General features: G+C 45.6%; 3 protein-coding genes and 1 non-coding gene across 4 annotated transcripts in view; 2 read left to right on the top strand and 2 right to left on the bottom strand.

Annotated features, from left to right (window-relative positions):
• Nucleotides 1–22,154, bottom strand: part of LOC147921183 (Ycf1 protein) — a 52,231-nt gene extending 30,077 nt beyond the window's left edge. The window contains exon 1 of the mRNA XM_087500361.1: nucleotides 1–22,154. This exon is cut by the window's left edge and continues 30,077 nt beyond it. Within this exon, the coding sequence (XP_087356487.1) occupies nucleotides 21,450–22,154 (705 nt within the window). The 3' untranslated portion in view covers nucleotides 1–21,449.
• LOC147921179 (uncharacterized) overlaps nucleotides 1–22,500 on the bottom strand; it is a 62,645-nt gene that overhangs the window by 30,077 nt on the left and 10,068 nt on the right. Inside the window, 1 exon segment of the mRNA XM_087501381.1 lies at nucleotides 1–22,500. This exon segment is cut by the window's left edge and continues 30,077 nt beyond it; it is cut by the window's right edge and continues 9,699 nt beyond it. The gene's annotated coding sequence lies outside the window, so the exon portion shown is untranslated.
• On the top strand, nucleotides 19,228–19,557 carry LOC147921184 (uncharacterized). The gene has a single exon (XM_087500362.1). The coding sequence runs from the start codon at nucleotides 19,228–19,230 to the stop codon at nucleotides 19,555–19,557; it is 330 nt and encodes a 109-aa protein (XP_087356488.1).
• Nucleotides 22,372–22,443, top strand: TRNAN-GUU (transfer RNA asparagine (anticodon GUU)). Its single transcript has one exon. It is a non-coding gene; the product is annotated as a tRNA-Asn (tRNA).

Genomic DNA, 22,500 nt, shown 5'->3' with positions numbered 1-22,500 from the left:
TAAGATACAAAGGTAAATGAGTTGTTTAATAGGTTTTATGACAGTGAAACAAAATAAAATGAAGGGCGGGGAGGGTAGGGGCGGATGTAGCCAAGTGGATCAAGGCAGTGGATTGTGAATCCACCATGCGCGGGTTCAATTCCCGTCGTTCGCCCATCAATCAATAAATGGACCATTTGTTACGGAGACACAAGACAAACCTAGAAAGCATTTTTTTCTGCAAGTCATCTCGAGGCTTTCAAACGCATCCATCCAAGCAATTGGTATCCGCGAAGGCAAATCCTCAGTGACTTTTCTTTTTTCCGCAGCGCCATTCCTCGACTTGGTTGACCTTCGCAGCAACATACACAGTTGACGTGGCCTCACATCCCGCACTTGACGGTGGACTTCCTCACAACTCATTGGCAACAGACCGGGTTGGCCTTGGACTTCGACCGGGCATGAGAACACAACATCGGGTTTTTATTCCTCACTTCTTTCATCCTCGTTTATAATCGATAATTCCTTATATAAGAAGTTTATAATCGATAATTCCTTATATAAGAAGATTCGAATTCCAGTCACTTTAGATATCAATCGATAAAACGCCGCCCAAAGAAACTTCGCCGCGTGTGGACCAGGTCCTTTTAGGCGGTCCCGCGAAGTAGGTCCCCGGCCGTACAAGATTGTACCTAACTACTGGAATAGATCTTCTGTTCTTCTTTGCTTAACACATAGAAGTTCGTTCTTGCCGGTGGGGAAAAATAGCCTAAAAGTCATTGTTCTGAATTCAGAGGAGTCAAGTAAAGCACGCATAGGAATAAAGAGAAAAGTCCCCGTTTACTATAATAGGAATGTGCCCACGGGAGAGAGCGGAGTTCGTTGCTTTGAACCAGGTTTCATAAAGAACCAATCTTGTTTTCTTCCCTTGCAACCTCTAGAATGAGGAAAAGTAAGATTGGCCTATTCGAGTTTTGGAGGTCTGTGTAAAAGGAACATGAATTTCCACCCTTGTTTTCTTCCTTTCAATGGACTGTGTAAAAGGATTGGTTTGTGTTTAGCGATAGGTTGCTCTCAAACGATAGCCAAGTTTGATTTGCTGTTTTAGCCTGGGTACGTACACATACGCGTACTATAGAATCTAGATGTCTGATTGGTCTCCATAGCTTGATTTGCTTTCCTCCTAGCTGGATGGGTTTCTTGCTTTCTGCCTTGATTGAGAACCTCGAATCGTTGTTATCGTTTTTAGTAGAATTGGGTTCTTAATAATAGGCATGCTGTCTCCTCTTTTGATTATTCCTACACGCACGAGAGGAGCAGACGGTTGAGCGTTGATGGGCAGGTGATAAGATCTGTATTGGATAAGTTTCTTTCACCTGTACCATGATATGCCTGATTGGCTGTTTATAGAATTGGTCCAGGAATGCTGTCACTCAATTACTAGGTCTTCTTCCCACGTGTACGTAAATATAAGAGAGTGAAGGCTTTCACTAGCGCCTAACGTTTTAGCTAAGGGAAGCAGATAACAAGCGACGGAGGCGGGTAAGCGGAGGCGGGTAAGCGACGTATTAATAGTTAAGCGGCGGAGGTAAGCGGAGGAAGCGTAGGAATCGGTTACTCAACTGCCCTTAGACTAGTGTAGCCCGATAGGACTCCTTTAAATGAGTCCGACGGCTAACAGCTAATACCTGCTATCTCGGCAACTCCTACCGATCAAGCAAGGAAGAAAGCAACTCTCGCTGGAGGGACAACTCCAGCTCAGGCAGAGCTAACCATTGAAGAACTAACTGATAGAACTACAAGAAACCAAAGGAAGAAGGTAGATACTTAAGTTAACAGTCAAACAAAAGAAAGCAAATGAAGGCACAAAGAAGGAACAAAGGAACAGACCTTAGAGAAGAAGGAGAACAGTCACAGATAGATTCAAAGCTAAGGAGGAAACGAGTAAAGAAAACAGATGGCATTTTATATAGAGTATAGAGAAAGATTCTCACAATAAAAACAAGAAGGAGAATTTGACTCTTCAACCGGAACCCGCGCCTGTGCGCCTACCGAGCTAGCAACACCCCCTCTTTCTCCCCCACAGAAGGACAGTGATATAACAACCCTTAGGTTACAATCAACCATGAATTCCAACAAGGAGAAGCCAAGGAACAAGACATACCGAAGGAGGGCCTAGCTAGTCTAATAGGACAGGTAAAGCAATAATCGAGAGAGGCCTTGGCCTTTACATTTTTAGCATCCCGGGCTCTATTCGCCCATCAATCAATAAATGGACCACTAAATAGAAATAGGAGTCGAACCGGTGACGTGTATTCAGCAACACCGGAGAGGAACACCATAAGGAAACTTCTATACATATCCGGTAACAGACAAAAAGCACTACTTGAAATAATCACTGATAGAGCTATCGGAGAACAATAGAAACAAGGCGTACCGAGCGTACCATAGAAAGACACGTTCGCCCGCCTTCGACAGACCTTCGTTCCTAAGAACACGTTAGGAACTTCCCTCTTGATTGATAATTAAGTATAAAAGAGGATTCTCTTTCCAGTTAGCTATTAATCGAGAGAGGACCGACCATAGAAACTTAGCCGAGAGTGGATCACAAGTCCTTCTACGTAAGGCGATCCCGCGAAGTAGGCAACGGTGCCTCTGATCTTTTCTTACTACTGGAATGGGAATGGAAACCTTCTTTTCTTTCGGTGGGGGAAAAAGACCTTACTCCACTTATACATTGAAGAAAGACCAATCCCAAAAGATGAGTGAGTTAGCCCACTTGAAGTAGAGTGATTGGATACCAAGCTATGGATTGTCTACCAAGCTATGTATTTCCCCCAAGGTATGGATTGGATTTCCCGCTGAAGAAGATTGGTCTATCCCCCGCTCAAGAAGAGTAAGATTTCCCGCCTCTAAATAAAGAGTAAGAGTAGATCGCCCGGGCTCCGAGTGATAGGCCTAGCGCGTACTGATGCCCGGCTTGCCCCCGGGATGAGGCCCCTAGAAACGCTATTGGGTACGCGTCCTACGAATATGGTTTCGATCTCAACCGATTCCTTGTCCATCGATCGTACCTTTCCTTTACTTTTGTTTGAAACCGCACTTACTTGGTTTGTCTTCAGTCGTACTTAATAGAGTCTGCCTTTAGCCGTACTTAATAGAGTCCTGCCTTCAGCCTAGCTTGGGTCCGGTCCGCCGTCTATAATCTATTCTCTTCTCCTCCCTGCGTTCTGCCTTGATTGTAGAGTTGGAATCGCCGTTTTCGTTTTCTGGAGAATTTCTACCACTTCATTTTGTTGGAATTTCTCCCACTGAATTCCAACTCGAGGTAAAACAGGCATAGGAATCCAGGCATAGAAAGAGTAAAGGATAAGAGGAGCTGTGTTGACCCTAAGGGCTGATGTGAAGTCGGAGTAAAGTTTTCAACTGGATCAAGCAGATGGTAGGAGTATCGTGGATTTGAATCCCTGAGTGGTTAGTTCGTTAAGTAAAGAGATGACTTCCCAAGTAGTTCCCAAGTAGTTCCCTAGCCTAGTATTCCCCTATCGTAGTAGTGAACTATCAAAGTATCCAACTGAAGTCAAAGTATTCACCTGAAGTAAGGTTTCATAATGGTCTGCCTTTTTTTGTGAAATGATAGACTGTCTGGCCGAGTAAGGTTGTGAATGCGTCTATTCTTCTTTCTTCTAGGTCCCCTCCGGTCAAGTGAGCGAAGCGAGTGCCTTCTTAAATCGTCACTTTCTAAATGTCCTACTGTTGGTAAATGTAGTGAAGGAGGGTTTGAACGAGGATAGGACGTAGTCCGGTCGTTTGACCCTCCTGAAGCGGCTAAGGAATGCTCGTACTGCTGCTGTTACTGGGACGGCTAGTGCTGCCGCACTGTTTTCAGCCTATTTGGTTGCAGTTGCTGTTTCTGCCTTGTTTGGGCTCACTTCACGGTTCTTAAATCTCTGTCCTGCTTCTGCCGAGCTTGGTTGTAGCTCAGTAGTGTGAGGGAAGGCGAACGAAGAAGCAAACTCTGTTCAAAGCGGAGAATGCGGATGAGTCTGTCCACTTATAAGGATGAAAGCGAGGCAACTGTTAGAATGTCTTTGTTGTTTGAGTTTGAACTGTATGATCTACCTCTTCCCTTCGTTCATCTGTAGTTCTCTTTTATTTATTGTTGCTTCATATGCCGAAAAAGGAGCCGTCGGTCGAAGACCAAAGCCCAGTCCTCGGGGTCGCATGTCTGAGCTGTTCTTGGTGTAAAGAGTAAATGTAGCTCAGTAGGGCCTTGGTTCTTAATAGAGAAACTTGTGCCTTGACTTTCCTCCTTCCCCGCGTCCGTGAATGGAATGGGTTCTTGGCACGTGTTCATTCTTTTTGCTGGTCTTTCTACGTCTTCCTCTGCTGTTGAATGAAAGCTTTGCTCGCCTACGGTTCGGCTTGCTTCTTCCCCTTCACTGACTTCTACGACTAGCTACGGCTTCTTTCCCTTCTTTTAGCCTTAGATAGATGGGTCTCTTTCCTTTAATCTGCTTGTTTAAGCGGCGTATATTGTAGCTGTTCCTGATCCGAGGTGAGCCCGATTCGATCCCGGTGAGACAGCTTGGGGGTCTCTTAGACCCAGGGGTGACGATCAACGTGAGAAACCTTCTTCTAGGCTCTTCCCTTGGGTCATAGGTGAGTTCCTCAGTTAGTATCTTTGATAGCGAGGTAGGACTCGGCAAACTCCTTAAGAAAGCACTGTGGTTTAGGTTCCTGAGCTAGGTTCCCAGCGAGACCTAAGGTAGTTCCGTTTGCCTGAGCCAGGATAAAGCTCTCGATTTCTCTTATGACTGGGCCCTATTGTAGTGGCGGAACCTTATGAGTGGTAGTGGAGCGGAGCCCTTTAGTTGAGAAGCCGCATAAAGATATGAAAGGGAAAGTAGTCTGTTATAATAATGGCTTTGAAACTCCCCCATCTTCTGAAGCTAAAACTGAAGTTGTTGCGCCAGCCTCCTCCCTTCAATCTTCAATTTCTTCGTTATTTCCCTCTCCTTTTGAGGGTTTTGGAACTACTTATCAAAGGAGAGCTTTCTTTGGCCTTTTAGTTCTTTCAGGAGAAGGGACTGGTAACCCTATTGCTACTGTTGTTTGAGAATACTATTGTTCTCTAAGTTCCTATTTCAGAGTTTGTGTTGGATCGAGAGGATCAATTAACACATGTGTGTTGAATGCGTGACATGGGAGTGTTCCCTAACCGTCCGGGAGTCTCTTGGGAGTATGCCCTACGGGCGACGCAGTGAAAGGCAATCAGACGTAAGGTCCTGACCTGACTGGCCTAAGCATCTGATCGAAGGTTTAAAGTGTCACAGCTTCGATTCTTCTCGGGTGACTAGCTGAACTTCATGAAGGTTCGGATTCCTGATGAGCCCTATTGAGCGGAGCACTTTAGTTTCAAAGCCAATAAAGGTATATAAGGTACAGTAATCCGTTATAAGAATGGCTTTGAAACTCCCCCATTCCTGTCTTTTGCAGCGAAAGTTGAAGCTGCAGCGTCAGCCTTTCTTCTTCCTGCTCGAATTACTCCTTCTTTTTCATTCGCATACTTGACTCAAGGATCGTGTACGGTTGGGTGGACTCGGTCACGTTCAGTATGAGATCTATTACCTACCTTCTGCGCGCCTTCCTCTTCTTTGCCGACATCTCCTGCCGACATCTCATCGACATCACGCACGTAACTTATTAGATCGGAGCCTTTAGACGACGCTTCAGAAGTCTTTGATCGTACGTTCTTCGGCCCCAGATGGAGATTCTAGTGACCCATATGAAACATCACCGAGGGAGGCTAGAGATGATACACACCACTTGCGTCTTGAATTGCCCAATGATGAGGATTGGAGTCCTTTGGTAGTGTGTCCTGAGTGGCGGAGCAGTATACCGGCATTCAAATGCAAGGGGTGCAATTCTTTGTTTTGTTCCTAGATTCCTTTCATGCGTTTCAAGTGTCACAACATCAATTCCGTAGGGTTACTTGGTGAATCGGGGAAGTGTACTGTCTTATGCGCCTTAGTGCGATCGAAGATCACTTTGTTGCAAAGCCGGATAAAGGCATTAAAGTGGTTAACAGTCTGTTGAAATAAGGGCTTTGTAACCTCCCCCAACTTCTTCTGCAGCGGAAGTGGAAGCAGATGCTTTAGCCCTTTCCCCTTCTTTCGTTAATTGTTCCTCGTTCTCCTCTTCCTGATCTTGATCGATCAATCCTTCCCTGATCAGATCTTTCTCCTTTGAGAATGCCAATCCTGGACAAAAGCTGAGGGCGAACTATCATTATAGAGCCCTTTGGCCCACTACTCGTTTAAGTCTTTGAACGCCACCTTCCGGCTCAGATATTCTGGATCAGGGAATTCCTAAGATCAGAACTGGCCTAGGAGCAGAATTGGTTGCTTGACACACATTGCTGATTCGCCGTCGAAAACCAAGTTTGGGTGGTGAGACGTGTTGTCATTGCAAGATGTGCCAAGGGCCCTCTAAATGCTGTGGCTTCGAAGCGCGAGACAGCCATTTTGGTTCCCTGATCGTGCTGCTACCTCTGGACTATTGGGACTCTCCATTTTTAATGTCGTGTCAGGTCAACGAAGAAAGGCGAAAGAATCATCCACTTCTGTTGGAAGTCAAGCGGTCGAAGTTCAATGCGTTGTTGTTTCTGACGTGAAGGCAAAGACTTGTCTTCTGTGGTTGAAGTCCTAACTGGGTGCTGCTGAAGCCGCATAAAGACTATAACGCTGTTACTGTCGCATAAAAGACTACGGCATGCTGGTACTGTCGCATAAAGACTATGCCGAGCCCTCTCCCGAAAAAGACTATGACTTGGGTATTCCTGCCGCGTATAGTTTAATTGTTTCTTTATGCGAGGGTTGATGATTCTCCTCGGATGCCTCCGGCTGGGAAGAAGCCCTAATCTTCGAGTCAGGAGATACCTTGAGAACAGTGAAAGCGGAATCCTACTTTATTTAGTTTAAAAGAAGGCTTTGTCTCGTCCCTTCCCATTGTAATTGTAGGAGGGAAAATAAAAGGAGTTATTTTAAACCACCCTGCCCCTAGCCCTACTACGGAATAAAGATATAGCTAAGAGAAGATGGGGTTGTCTCTGTTACAATCGTTTATAGTCCTTGTCCTGACTTTCCTGAAAGCTTAGTGAGGAAAATCCTCGACAGAGAGGCAGTTTTTCTTTTAATGAGAGTGACCTTTCAAAGATCATTTTTGCGATAAGGCCCTTCTTAAAGAGATGGCTCACTCTCCTTTAAAGGGTGTCCCCGCTGCACTCTAAGGATGGCATATGATTCACTAGCACAGGAGAGAGAGTTAGCCTTAGCTTTGGCATTTCCTTGCTCAATCTCATATCAGTCAGTCTACTCTTGCCAGAAGTTACTGCCTTAGCTGAAGTGTGGAAGGAGACCCAGTCATTCAGTGAAAATCTAGTGAGTAAGGTAAGGGGGAAGTCCAGTGGCTGAAGTAAAGTAAAAGAAAGAAAGGATGGCTGAGTGGCTTAAGTAAGGCATTGGTTTGCTAAATTGACATACAATATTACATATTCCCTCTTGGTGAGGTAGGCTCTCTCTCTTGATTAAGGGCTGATAGTTGGTTCATTAGGAAATCTTTCTAAAAGACGGATATCCTTCTATCAAGGAGAGATTGATATATGAAATGATTAGAATTAGAATGATTCCAGTTACTCACAGCAGTGCTACGATCAGCAGGTCTTGTCTCTCCTCTCGCATATGTGTCAACTGTCCGTTGCTGTATCAGTAGCGGAAAGCTTTACATTGAACCAGAGGAATTCCGCCTCCTCCGACTCAAGCATTGGATTAGCTTCAGGCATTTCAGGATATTCTCGAGAAGACCAAGTTTAGTAAAGATATTTTTATTGTAGAACCGGTCCCTCCCGTTAGATCGAAAAAAATGTATTACAAGCTCCCATGGAAAGCGTTTTTATCAATTCATTCCACCAGCACCTTCTCTGCTCTTCAAACCCGCTCCTAGGCAAGGTCCTGATTGTGTTCCAATAGGGGAGTCGGGCGGAGTGCTCAACTAGTTCGGATACTCTAGCGGCGAAGTAAGCAGCTAAGGATCACCAAGATGCGAGACCCTCCCTTTCTTTTATAACTCTCTAGTAGCTCAGTTACGAATCGAATAAACATACTCTTATTAATGCTTGCATGAGCGGATAGATCAGATATTGATGAAAATAGTGAAAGAGGCGCGCCAACAAAAAGGCTTGTTTTTGTTTATTTTCCCGCAGAATCCTATGTGAGGAAAATAGAAAGGGAATCCGTCCATATTGTCCTTCCCGATTTATTCTCTTCATCTTCCCTTATCTTATAATACACTGGCTAGCACCTTTATTCGATTAGACTGGGATTAAGACTCCTCGTCACCGGGCTAGCTCTTCTCCTCCGCTTGTCCTCTTTTGCCCTACTCGAATGGGGGGAGCTACTCCCATAAGAGAGCTATGATCGGGCAAGTAGATACAGTAGAGCTCGCGCTTCTTTGATTCGATAGTCGGAATGAAGAGTACGGGAGAAGGAAGAAAGATTATGAGAGTGTTAAGTGGATACAAAGAGACCAACAGTTCTTCGGAAGCAGAAGGAAAGAAAGCAGGAGAAACACAAACTGACCGAGCTAGCGATGTTCCTACTAGGCTTGGAGAACTACTCGGAGGATGAAAGAAAGAAAGAAAAGAGAGTTTTTCTATGGATCTTACGATTCTGCTTTAGCTGCACTTGCAGAGGTAGCTACGGTCGCTCACAGGTCGTTGCTCGCTCCCTCCAACTGTTCTCTATCGAATAGAAGAACGACAGGAAAGAGCAGGGGGCGCAGCCCAATACAACACATACAGCAATATAACACAGCTCAATAACAGCTTATTCCCAGTGAAGGAAGAAAGAAAGTATTTTTAATAAAAGAAAGGGAAGATATACAGTTAATACGCAGCGGGATACAGTCATTGGCAAGTATCCCGTAGGGGAAGTAATTACAGAACATTCACAGATAATGCTCAGATAAAGACAGTACGTGATTACAGAGGAAGCACAGATAATCCGCAGAGTACTCAAAACAGCAACCAAAGGGAAAGAAAGAGTGAAACACGGCAAAACAACCCCGGCATGGTTAACAACCTATTCCAAGCTAACAACAGTAGGTAGATAGAACAGAGAACAACCGCTACGCTAATAGCAGTATACCTAATCCAACTCGGAAGAGATTAAGAGACAGCACTGGTAACGTACTTCGTCATGCAGGCACAGCAATACAGCTACAAGCAACTACCTGACTTATTCATGCAACAGTCCCAGCAGGGGAAGAATAGATAGACACGAAGGGAAACAGCAAAACAAGAAAAGCCTTCAGAGCTGACCTTACATGCCAAGTGAGAGGTTCTTTGTTCAAATCCAACTAGGGGTAAGCGAACAAACAACATTCCCATAGAATCACACCAAAATCAGAGCTACCACATCACATCACAGCTGCCCGTCTATGACACTACAAACAACAGTACAAATGGAATTCCCCATAGCTAAAAAGAAATAGCTGTTTAACCATTTGTTTACCTTTTGTTAAAGAAACAGAGGGAAAAAGAGAAAGACAGAGAATGGGTTGAAAGGAGAGGAGAAAGCCCATTCAAAGCAGGTAACATCAATTGATCCGGAGGGAGGAAAGAATGATCTCAGGCATATCCCAGGAAAGAAAGAAAATTTGCAGTGGATTTCGCCGGATCTATAGAACAAAATAGTGACTTTTGAGCCAATGATCCCAGAAAGAGTAATCCTAGCCATAGGAAAAGACGAGTGGGCTCGCAAACTTCGCACTGCGTTACGAGCTCGGAAGAAGTTTGGCTTCATTGACGGTACGATTAAGCGTCCGGCAGAAGATTCAAACGAGATTAATGATTGTTGGACAATCAATTCTCTATTGGTTTTGTGGATTCGGAATTCGATTGATCCATTCCTCCGTCGAGATATCTCTCACTTCGAGGTAGCGAAGGAATTGTGGGACGATATCTCTGAGCAGTTTAGTGTGGTTAACGGGCCTCGTGTGCAGCAGTTGAAGCATGCGCTCGTGACCTGTAAACAGAAGGGCCTTAGTATCAAATCTTACTACGGCAAGCTGAAGAAACTATGGGAAGATCTGGCTTATTATGACAAAGAAGATCAGTGCACATGCGACGGGTGTCCCTGTGGTGCGAAAGCTCGAGCCAGCAAGCGTCGCGAGAAGGACAAGGTGCACCAATTTCTGATGGGACTCGATGAGGCAGTTTTCGGCGGCTTGAAATCAGCTCTCCTCGCCCGCGATCCTCTCCTTCTCCGTCTAATCTTGTCGGTTTTACAGAGGAACAATGGAAACTTCTTCTCAACACATTCCATACGGGCAAAACTAGAGCTTCCGAAACTTGAACCGGTAAGGCACTTCTTGTCCCTTGGATTTTAGATACTGTAGCCTCACATAATATGACAGGTTGTTTGATGGTGATGACAAATGTCCGTGATATTATACCTTGCTTAGTGGGTCTTCCCGATGGACGACATACAGTGGCTACAAAGCAAGGAACTGTGGTTCTTGGTAATCATATAATACGGCTGTTAGATGTTCTGGACGAGAGAGTAGGAATAGGTACCTGCTTCAACCATAGAAAGTCAACAGAGGGGTGATCCTGCTTAGGTTTAAAAACCTAACTCGGAATGACGAGGTTAAGAAGAGGAAGATAGAAGGGAAGGGGTAGCTGATTAACCAACTGTAATACAAAAGGTACGATGATCCTCCTAGGCTTGCAGACCTACTCGGAACTGTGGAAAGAAAGTCAAGATATTTATTCTACGGACCGTAAGGTCCTTCCTCAGCTACACAGGGTGCGGAAGAGTGAGACCCGGTCGCTCGTAGGTCATTCCTCGCTTCCTACAAGTCAAGCACATGCAAGAACTGGAATACCGCTACAAGCAACCAGCCGGCACATACATGCCTACTATTCCCACGGAACAAAGGAATACTAATGAAACAGCAGCTACTCGACCTAGAGGATGGGAAGGTTCTGTTCTATCGAGGCAGATTAGATTGTACCGGGAAAGATCTCACTAATCAATCATCTAGTTTAGTTTTTTTATGAGCCCATGTAGTATTTAGTAAGTGGTTAGGGAATGACTGCCTTGTTTCCCCTCATCAACTAATTAATGAGAGCTTCCGTCGTCAGCTCGTTCTTGACAGATCCGCATACGAAAGATTGGAATGACCGGATAACTGCCCAAAGCACTACTAAATGGGTGTCAAAGAGGAATGAAATGGGATGACTGATTGATGGATACGTGGTAATTTTCCACTCCTGAACGACTTGGTACTCCCTCTTTCTCTATGGATCGAGCATATGAGGTGCCACTCTACCGCACCAATGCAGGTTATGAAATTATAGATGCTCCCCCCGGTGTCTTGCCAGAAGCTCGTTTTCTAACCAAAAAATGGAAGATTTGAAAACCCCATCCCCGGAACTGGAAAAGGACCTAAACTCGTGATAGAAGCCGTCTTTCTCTAGTAGGAAATCAAAGACATCGGAAAGGCTCGCGTATTCCTATTCTTGTTATGGGAGACTGTCCATACCCTATCTCGACTCCGTTCACAAGACCCTAAAGTAGGGGAAGGCGGGTTTGATCCTATCATTTGTTATTTTAGTTTGAAATGGCAACACTAAAGAAGTGTGGAAACAGAGATTTAGAAAGCAGAGTTAGAGAGACCCCTTACCCAGGGATGTGATTGGGAAAAGAGCCATTGGAAGGTGACTAAAAGACCAGAAACAGGGGCTACCCGAGCTAATGATAGAGGCAAGAACATTTTCCGGCCAGGCCTGACTATAACCAACCTTACAGATCCCACTCAACCTTTTACACCGATGTATCGTACTCTCTCGACCAGGTCATCATAAGAAAATACTGCTAAATCTTTCCAAAGTTATAGAAGGAGGGAAGGCGCGCTACAACTAAATAACAGCCAGCTGAAAAATGCTAGCTAGTTAGGCTAGCGCGCAATGGCTTTCTCTGCTTTGATAGGGGCTTGCTTCTTCAAGCTCTGCCCAACCTATACAAAGTGCTGCTCGCTTTCTCTCAGCCACTAGTGGCTTATGTGGTGGTCGACATTCCTACGCGCTCCTCCTTGCCCCCTACTTCAGAATCCAAAGGTAAACTTTGGATGTTGTCGTGACGCTTTGGTTACGAAGGTTACCGGGGTCTAGGTTTATGGATGGAGTCAGTCAGCGAAAGTCCTCAATCAATATCAACAAGATGTCGTGACCGCTTAGACTTGGTGGATTTTGTCAGAAAAGAAAGTTGGTTTCGGGGGTTCATTGATTAGTACACCTCTGGTGCTGGTAAGGTCGGAACCGTGGTCGTCCGTCTCCGGTTTGCCGGCCGATAAGATCTCTGAGATTGATCAGCCAGCTGGGTTGGTTTGGCTATTCCTTTCTATTGAAAAGGAGTCAGCTGTCTGCGCGAGTCACCTTCTTTTAGGCTCCGCTGAACGACACGGCATTCTCGTTCAAATATAGGCCGGCCGTACTTGTGATGGTTCCCAAGGATCCAATATGACCACTTAGGTCTACGTTGCCGCGATATTTTTCTATGGTAGCGGGCGGGCTGTTAGAAGTTCGGCCCGGTTTTTTTGGTGTCGTAGGGGAGGGATTGACCTTTCTAACGCATATTCAGTCGTACCGGCATGGCCCCACTGATTTGTTTTCGATCGGAGCATCAAGCAGCGCAACCCGGTTCTACTTGACTAAGCCCCGTGCTCGTCCAAGGAGGGAGTTTGCTTTACCCAACAACTTCCTTTTTGATAACAAGGCAGAAACCTCCGACCCGACATTCAAAAGTTTCGAATGAAGAATGAAGAGTGCCCTGCCCCAGCAAGCACCTACTCAATTCTAAATAAAAAAGCGTGACTTTACTAAACAAGCAAGAAAAGCCCTTTCGCACTTCTTAGTAAAGCCTAAGCGCCCTTGTTGCTAAAGGTAAGGCCGGCTTTCTTCGCATGCTTGAGCGCATTACGCATTAATATAATACATATATATCAAGCTTTCCTTGAGTTTTCAATAAGGGGCATCTATAGTAAGGGGCCTTTTCAATAAGACTCGCGCTAGGCGATCACGTTTTTTGTCTTCCCAAAAATCGAATATTTTTGAGTTGGTAAAGACCCACCCCTAGTTTCAGTCAGAATGAGTCCCCGGGACCCCGGGACATTGGCTTCCGCCAACAGTGGACTATTAAGGATCGCATCCCGCGCATATTCTACATTATAGCCTGCAACTGATTCAGCTTCCGCTTCTGGGAGATCAAACGGAGCTCGATTAGTTTCTGCTAGACGAGAAATAAGGAACATAACCAATACAGGGAACAGGGGAATACCAGACCATATCTGCTTTTGCGCCATGACAATCTCACTCGAATTACGGGGACCTACACATATTAGTACAGTATACCGGGGTGTCCCCGGCCAGAACCACACGTGCAAGTTTCCCTGCATGTGGCTCGTCCGTGCTTTCCGAGGCGCTGCCTGTGACTCAGCATGAGAGAAGGGGGCGGAACTGCACACTCTCGTGTTCAGAGCATTGTCCGAGTGAGTAGGCAGCGCCTACCAAGCAAAGCTTTCTTGAAGAGGCTGGGCTGCTTCCTTTTCGGCGCCCGCCTTTATTCATCTATACTAAAGCCACACACGACCCAATAGGAACGATTTCAGCGCCCCTCTCTAGATAAGAAGCAAAACGCGCCATCACCTACAGCCCTTTCCTCTGCCGGGGACTTCCATGAAATGAAAACGGGCGGCATCGTTGTATGCTCGACATTTGTTGCCCTGGTTTATATCCCGGAGTACTCCTATGGCCGATCTGTCACCCAACCTACTTAAACAACCTAAAGGCTTGGCCCTGTCCCGCTTTTAGAATGACCCTTATGGCACAGCTTAGTCAGTTATTCTCGCAGTTCAGATAAGATTCGGACCGCCACTTCTCTGAAAGCATGGTGCTTGCCTCCTCCCTCCTTGGAGCTCGTCCATTCGTTGGGTGATCCCTTGCTCTCACGTTCGAGTGTTTTCTCGTCGTTTAGGCCGGTGAGTGAGATTTCTGCTCATTGCAGTCACCTCCGGGGTTCTTCGCACCTGGATAGTACCAGGACCCGTGTGCCCCGGCCCTTGATCAGATAAAGCTGCCCGCCCGAAGCCCGACCTATGACCCACAACTCAAAATGAGCCTTGCGACGAGACGCGGACATTACCCATGCTGCGGTTCCCTCCGGTCCGTTCCCGGGTTGGGTTAGGGGAACATCCGAGCGATGATTGCCTTCGCGGATACAAACGCGCTCACAAGGCGCACAATAAGAATAAGACCAATAGAGACTTCATAAGAGACCATTTGAGCTGCAGATCGTAATGCTCCTAGAAAGGCATATTTCGAATATAGAGGAGTTCAAGTTACCAACAATCAACGAGTTGATCATACCCTTCTATGAACCGTACGAGCACGTCCTCTCTCACACCCCACCGCGCTTACGGCTCTATACCCCAACCCTACTTGCTCTGGACCCCCCCGGTCCTCCCTTTCTATTCCTCGGTAAGCGGGCCGTGGGAGCATGGCGGGAGACAAAGTCCCCTTTTGACTGATAGAAAGCATCTCTCTTTTGTCTCTCCTGACCGAACCCGCCAAAAAAATCACAATAGAATAAGTTGTTCTTGCCGGGAGAGTAGCGTCTGAGACATCTTTATCTAAGGAGGAGGCTTCGTCGTCCGGCTCATCCTCGGAATCCGAAAATCAAACTGAGACAGAACGGATTGTTTCAGTGACATATCTAATCAGACTGAATAGGATTTGAAGAGCTGTCACCATCATTCAATTCACATCAATTTAAGCAGGCAGGAAGGGCGCGAAAGTTACCGTTTATAGAATGCAAGCAAGGTAGCTTGCCTGCCAAGCCGATAGGCGAAAGGGCGAACTGATCGACTTGCATGTGTTAAGCATATAGCTAGCGTTCCTTAGTCTCAATCACAGACCTTTTTCCATTTTAGGTGAACGAGGGTTACCGGCTCTACGACCTTGCAAGGCACTACAGTAGAGCTCTTTTGGCCTGCCACTTTCTCAATCGAAAATGTCAACTGTGAAGATTCTCGCGTTTCTTTATGTAATTTCAGGATTTCTTTTCGTTGATCGGATCGAGCACATAGGAATTTTTCCCTAAGTAAATTCATTCTCTTTGGCTGAAGTCAATCTTCATCAAGACAGCTGACCGAGTCGAAACCTACTGCTCAAGTCTGATTAATGCCCCGTTCATGAGCTGGTAAAGTCGAGATCAATCAACTGGGATCGGAGACTGGACGTCTATTTCACTATCCCGCTTTTGTCTAAGAAAGTCAGATGCCTATGCGGGATCATTATGAACAGGTTACGAGGCCTGAAGCGGAAGCGGCTATTGAACTGTCGGGGGGACTGGATCAATCAAAGACACTAGTCGGTAAACCCGATCTCTTACAGGCACTGGAATTGGACGATATAGTGGCGGCTATGCATCCCGAGGAAAAATTCTTTGAAATTGGTACTGGCATCCTTGCTTCTGTCCCCGTTGCCTCTGATAGCTATGCCCCCGCCTCTCTTTTTGTCTCTGTGACTCGAGAAGCGAGTCTCGATCTCAAAAGGGTACTTGTATTAAAAAAATCGAGATCTTTCAGGTGCTCCCAGATCTGGAGCAGGCGATGGCTCTTGAAATGGGCTAGGGATGCCTAGAAAAGGTGAATAATTAGGCTATTCTGCTGCTGGTCATGGAAAAATGGATGAAACTAAAGGGTCTGCTTCGACGCTCCCGACCTTCAACTCCGAATTATGCTATGCCTTTCCTTTCGGGGAGCTTCCGCCGGCTCAGATGCTTTCTTTGCCACGGATGCCTTCGGTTTGAGGTCAGGGACTTTTTTTTTCGGCTGGTGGCTGTGATGCTAGGCTAAATGCTGTTAGTGAGACTCGGTAAACCCGGTCCATTGTAGGTGCTACTTCTTGCTCTTTTGCCCCCATTTCTCTGTGATTGGCTTTAGAACCGGGAAAAAAGAGTCAACAACAATCAATCAGTTATGCCTCTCCTCTTCCTGCCTCTCTAGCTGGCTTGATCTTAGACTCCGCTACCAGAGAAGAGCCCTTGTGTCCCTAGCTAATGGATGCCTCTTCCATTAGTGCTCCTTCCTCTGATGTCTCCGCTCGGTCAACCGTCTCTGGAATTTCTGACTTTTTCGGTTCTAAAGCCACTCCGCCCGCCATCCAGTGGATCTTCACCTGGCTAGGATTCTGACTCTCGAACGGGGGAAGGCAACCTATTAGATTGTTGACCCGACCTCAGACTTCGTTTTAGGCTGAAGTAATTGGAGGCCCATTACCCGATATGGGTATGGAATTCGTTTCACCTACCTGGTAGATATGTGTATTTTACCTCTAACCATACCTTTGCTATCTATGCTCCAACCATGATAATGATAGCGATTGGACGGTAGCAATTGGTACTTATTTCGGGGATTCAACCGACCTGGATAAACCACTTCTGCCTTTGGCTTTGCCTCATACCCGGTCTAACTCAAACTTTGACTTTGCTATGCTTGCTTTGTTAGTATAGCAAAGTTTCTAAAGCTGTTAGCGCGTAGTCTGTCTGCTCTAAAGGAAGTCGATTTATTGATTCGTCCTTCTCGGATCGTCGTCGATCCTTTTTTATTGGGCTCTCATGCCCGGCTAGACGATAAGATCAAAGTAACCCGCTTTAATTTAACCAACCTACTCTGTAATACTGTTTTCACCACCGGTTTGCCATGATTCATAAGCAGGAATCCTAGATCTTATCTAGGATGTTGCCGTCATCTTATAAGATAAAGAAGTCAAGCACATTTCTCTTCTTCCTAAGAAGTAAGGCTGACGGGCTAATAAGTCCCCGGAGCTTCAAAACAGGCCTTTTCATGCTCCGCAGAGGCCAATGAACTTCCGAAAGCTTCTTCTGATTGAGTGAACATACCGAGTACTTAAAAGTAGGGCATTGGATGGGACAAGCCGCTTCCTTTACTTTAAGCCAAGAGGGATCGTCGCTAATCCTTTAGGCCGCTTCTTTCCACTTTCTACCTCTTAGTCGACTAACTCAAGTTCCTAAACGAGACAGCAGCTATCCCGCTTGCCTGTAAAGGAAGGAGTTCTTGTTCCGTTGCCGTCGTCTAACTAATACATAGTTCTGAAATAGGGATTCATATGGATTGAATCATCATAATGATGACAGCTGCTACCTTCCCATTAGAAACCATCTATCTTTCTTCTTTTCCTTCGTACGAATCTTTGCTAACTTGACTGTGTTCGACGGCTGATGACCCCAATGTGTGAAATATCCACCTCCATGGGGATGCGCGACCGGGAACCATGTTGTCAGGAACTGAGAGCACTTTCTTGAAAGCATTTATTTGTGGTAAGACTAGAAGAGGAGATTGCTCTTTCGAAGCTAGTCAAGCGATTAAACAAAGTAATAAACCTTTCGAGTTCTTGATTTACGGCTAGAAAGAAGGACTAGAGCTTCATACCTTCCGGCTGTTCTTTCAAGATGGAAAATAATTGATCTGTAAAGGTCAGCGGTCGTAATCTGTTCGACCAGACCACGTCTTGCAACTCTTCTGGCGTCAGGGTTGCGGGAACCTGTGCTTCTTGGTTGAAATTGAAGAACAACTCCTTATGCTTTGGAGACGTTCTCAGCAACTCATAGATAGATATGTTACCTACGCCTCCGCTAAAGAAAGGAAGAACCGGATAGCTATACGTTCCAAACAGCTAAGATATTAGTTATGCTTTAGCAACAGCTCCGTTCAGGGAGGGCGGGGATGAACACATCAAACGGCAAGCTACAAAGAAGGGTGAAACAAGCTACAAAACAGATCTGACTCCTACCTAAGGGGCATAGAACAAAAGAGAGTCAAGTCAAAGATAAGAGTTTAGTTATGCTGGGCAGTTGTCTTGGAGGAGCAGCCGCCACAGATGAAGGAGTTGCTTGAGGAAGATGCTTATTTATTTCCATAAGACCTACCTCATGGCTTGCCACTCTTACGACCAACATGGGATTGATTTCATACCTAGAGCAACTTGACCTAATCTGTCTCCTTCTAATTAGAAAGGGAGTCCCGCTAAGCACGAGGAACTGAGAAGGCAGGTGCAAGGGCTTTGATAGAGAGGGAAAGCAGACTCGACAACCACAGCCCAGTTAACTATTTGAATCAGGAGCTTCCGATCTCATCCCTTCAATCACCGTTACTCGATCCGAACTTGAACCTGACGCGCTACCTTCTTGTACATCCCCACCAGGTTCACTTCCTCGGCCAGCTAGTGAAGTGAGTCTTTTAGCATAGGGAAGTGGGGAATAGAAGCTTAAGCTAGGCTCCTTATGCGAGAAAGCGAAACCGGTGGTTTCTTGGTCACGACCGGCTAAAGCTAAAGTTCCATTAAAGAGCGTTACCACGAGATTCATCAGGGAATATAAGGGTTTTCATGAGGCTGATCTTGAGCCGCCATCCAAGCACGAATACCCTCGTTTAAAAGAAGATTTTTGGTGTAGAAAGTCTCAAATTCAGGATCTTCCGCTGTACGGATTTCCTGGGAAACGAAGTCATAGGCACGTAGGTTCAGAGCCAGACCGATCACTCACAATATCCCTGGGCAAGCCAAAGATTTTGACCACATGCTTAAGGAACAACTCCGCAGCATCATGGACGGTGCATGCATGTTGCGCTGCTATGAACACAGCATACTTAGAAAAGCGATCCACCACTACCATCACGGACCTAATCTTTTTAGGAATGGAACCCACAAACAAGGTCTTAAAGAGCCTTGTGTTACCTAACTAAAGAGCTCCCAAGGCCACCTGATTCGGAGTAGAGCACTCCTATTTACACTTCGATTCCGCCCACTGATTCAGATCCAGCTAAGGCCCGCAACCAAAGAGGAGACACTTGCACCGGGGTAATGCTACCACACAGGTTTTGAGGCGAGGCGCTGCGCTGCCCTCTTTCGGGCAATCAACTCTTTCTTGTACCTGGCACTAGTCAAATTGTATCTCGGTTCATGGCATGCCACAACGACTCTATCGGCTTATAGTCATTCCTGGCACTCGGCGCATGTCTTTGATCAACCCCGGTTCCGTCACTCGTATCTGGTTGAACCAGTACTCTCCTTTCCGCCGTTCCTAGGGACCACCCACTCCCGTTCCCATGAGTGATCCGAGACAGTACGCGGAGATTAATCGGTCTCTTTTGGTTCTCATTCCAAAAGTTGAGCAGCCTGTTAGCATAAAAATGGCAATTATCCTCCTTCTATTCGTTCTGGATACGGGCCTAGTCCTGAGTGCGCTGTCTGTCTTCTCGGCTGGCCCAAACAACGGGATTGGTCCTGTGGGATTAGCACCAAAATTCCTCGGCATCTCATCCTCCTGTTGCTGGTCATTTCCTAAAGGATCGAAGGTTCAGCCGACGCCTCAAAGTGGATTTGTTGTGCGAAGGGTGCGACCGGGATTTAGAGTTAGAATAGCGGGGAAGACTTGACCTCAGGCAGCGTGAAACCAGTTTATTTCATTCGGATGTAGTGGTCCGATTGCCTAGTGGAAGCCCTGAGGCACTTGATTCTTGCGTACGCTCGGCTCCTCTACCAATCACCACAGCGCGAGATGCGCAAGAGTGACCCATCTCTCCACACCAACTGGACCATACAATACACTCTTTATAAGAAAAAAAGATTTGGAACCGAAAGATAAGAAATAAATTGACTTCCAGAGCGGAAGGGAATACTTAACCACGCCTCGAGTCCCAGTCTCCTAGTGGTGAGATGGTAAAGGGCAATGTCCGGTTCTGGCCAAGAGATGTCTTTGCTCCGTCCCCCTTCTTGTTGGTTGGCACAAGCCCTTGTAGTAGTAAGTCTTTCCTCCGGCCGGATCGGATGTTAGAGTCAATTCCATTGTAGGTTTGACCATTAAGTGAATGCAAATATAGGTAGAATTTGAATCAACGACCTAAGAGTCTTCTTTTGCTTATCGTAGTTACCTTGATGTGATAAATGGTCCAACTTTCTTGAAAGATATCAGATCTTGAAAGTCCTGCTCATATACATACTAATATGATCGCTACCAGGTCATCCCACTACACACCATCAAGCAACCACTACTGAAGCTATCAACTCAATTCTCTCGTTCGAATGGGGAGATAGATAAAAGAAACGAAACTCTATAAAATATCATAAGAGAAGAAGATTTTCATTCCAGCTTAAATAAGTAAGACTTGACTCTTTAAAAAATTCCGATCAACAACTTGGAGGGATGGCTGAGTGGCTTAAGGCATTGGTTTGCTAAATCGACATACAAGAAGATTGTATCATGGGTTCGAATCCCATTTCCTCCGGCGCGGAAGTGAAACGGGCGGGCGAAATGAGAAGAGCACTACTTAGTGACTAGGAGCGGGGAGCCCGTTGCGCGTTTTTTTGTTTGACCGGCCTATCTTCATAAGTAAGCTCCCTATGGCCGTCCAGTCCCTGGGCGGCTCTCGGTTCTTGAGCATGTTGGGAGATTAGTCGTCAATTGAAAGAGCTGCTCTAAAGCTTGACGAAGAAGTTTTCCCTATTAATTAGATTAGTAAAGGGCTTTTCCCTTACTAGTCAAGTGGTAAGGTAGGGCGCTCTTCGATGAAGAAAAAAAGAGACTTTTGGAAAAGTGGTTCAGGCTCAGTTGGTTAGAGCAAAGGACTGTAAATCCTTGTGTCAGTGGTTCGAATCCACAACCACTTCTATTCTCGGAGCTGAGGTATATGAAGAATGGCCTTTTGGTCCTTTGGACACGTAGCCGAGAGCGAGCCGGATTTTTAAAATTCAAGTGAAAGAAGGAAGAAGGCAAAAAGCCGTATAGTGCAGGAGGCAAATGAAAAAAAAAGCAATTACAGTGAGACGCGAGGTGTAGCGCAGTCTGGTCAGCGCATCTGTTTTGGGTACAGAGGGCCATAGGTTCGAATCCTGTCACCTTGATTAATGTCTTTTTTTTGGAACCTTTGTTTTGGAGTTTTCCCAAACCTATACCTTACTCATCTTACTAAGAAAATGGGGCTTATGTTTTTCAGCCGCATCGCACTGCTGCATAAACAATAGATCCGATGGGCTGGATGAGCAACAACCTTCTATCTGGCCTCTGTACTAGTAGTAGAGTTGCTTGCTACTTTCAATCATAAAACGAAAATTGAGCAAGGCAAGGGAAAAAGAAGTTGTCCCCTCCTCTCTGGTAACCCGCCGCCGGTCATATAGAGCGCTCCGCCTGCCCCAGCATATGTATAAAAAAGAGGGAAGTAAAGAACAACCGTTTGACTTTGGCACATGAGGTGGCGGGTTTGGCTAGGTAACATAATGGAAATGTATCGGACTGCAAATCCTGTAATGACGGTTCGACTCCGTCCTTGGCCTACACCTTCATGACCAGAAATAACTGGAACAAAGGGAAAGCCCACTCAACTAGTAACATACGGACACAAACAACAAAACTACTTGTTACAAATAACATTTTGTTGTTGCATTGAAACATATAAATGTTGACTAATCTGGCTAACATTGAACTTGGTAAAATGAAATGGTTGAATAATTGAAAAATGAGATTATTCGGGAATACACATTGAATGCGAAGATTACGCATTTCATTTCTGGTAGTAGATCCATAATCAAAAAAGTGTTTGTGATTGTTCCAGAAGAAATTAAACAAAAGATACGGTAGAGCTAGGACAGTTATTGTATGAGGTCTACCCAATGCTAAATGCAGAGGCGCATAATAGATCGATATGAACATCATGAGCTGTCCCGCAATAAAACCTGTTGTTGCTGATACTTTCTTCTCGGTTCCTTCTTCTCCTTCGTCCATAACCCGAGCTCGGAGAAGGAAGAGATAAGAGGGCCCTATGGAGAATGTGGTCAGAAATCCATAATAGAGTCCGACCACAACGACCGAATTGATTATCTTCATGCATAAGTATACTAGATTACCTAGTATAAAAGATTGAAAAACCATCACAAACCTCCCCTTTTTATTTTCTATTTCAATTTCTGGATTATTATATGATGATTTTGCAACTTTCCATATATAGAGAAATAGAAAGAGATAGACTAGAAACGACATCTCTTATGTCAATGACACCAAAGGGATATTAAATGAATGGAATTGGGATATGGATAGAATATAATGAAATAGAGCCGCTTTGAGGTTCCCTATGAAATGAGGCATGGAACGGAGCCACTACGAAGAAGTTCCGGGGGTTACGAAGGAAACTTCGAGTTCATATTGGTCATGGGTTGAGAACGGGAATTGAACTCTATGAGATCTAATCTCCCGTTGTTCCTCAGTAGCTCAGTGGTAGAGCGGTCGGCTGTTAACTGATTGGTCGTAGGTTCAAATCCTACTTGGGGAGATTTGTTAGTTATCGCTTTTCTGACCTAACGGCCCCTGTCCTTCTCCTTTGTTTCTA

The sequence above is a fragment of the Camelina sativa genome, chromosome 19 (assembly GCF_030686135.1).
Source record: "Camelina sativa cultivar CO46 ecotype springtype chromosome 19, ASM3068613v1".
NCBI lineage: Eukaryota > Viridiplantae > Streptophyta > Magnoliopsida > Brassicales > Brassicaceae > Camelina > Camelina sativa.
This window is presented reverse-complemented; position numbering and strand designations above follow the sequence as displayed.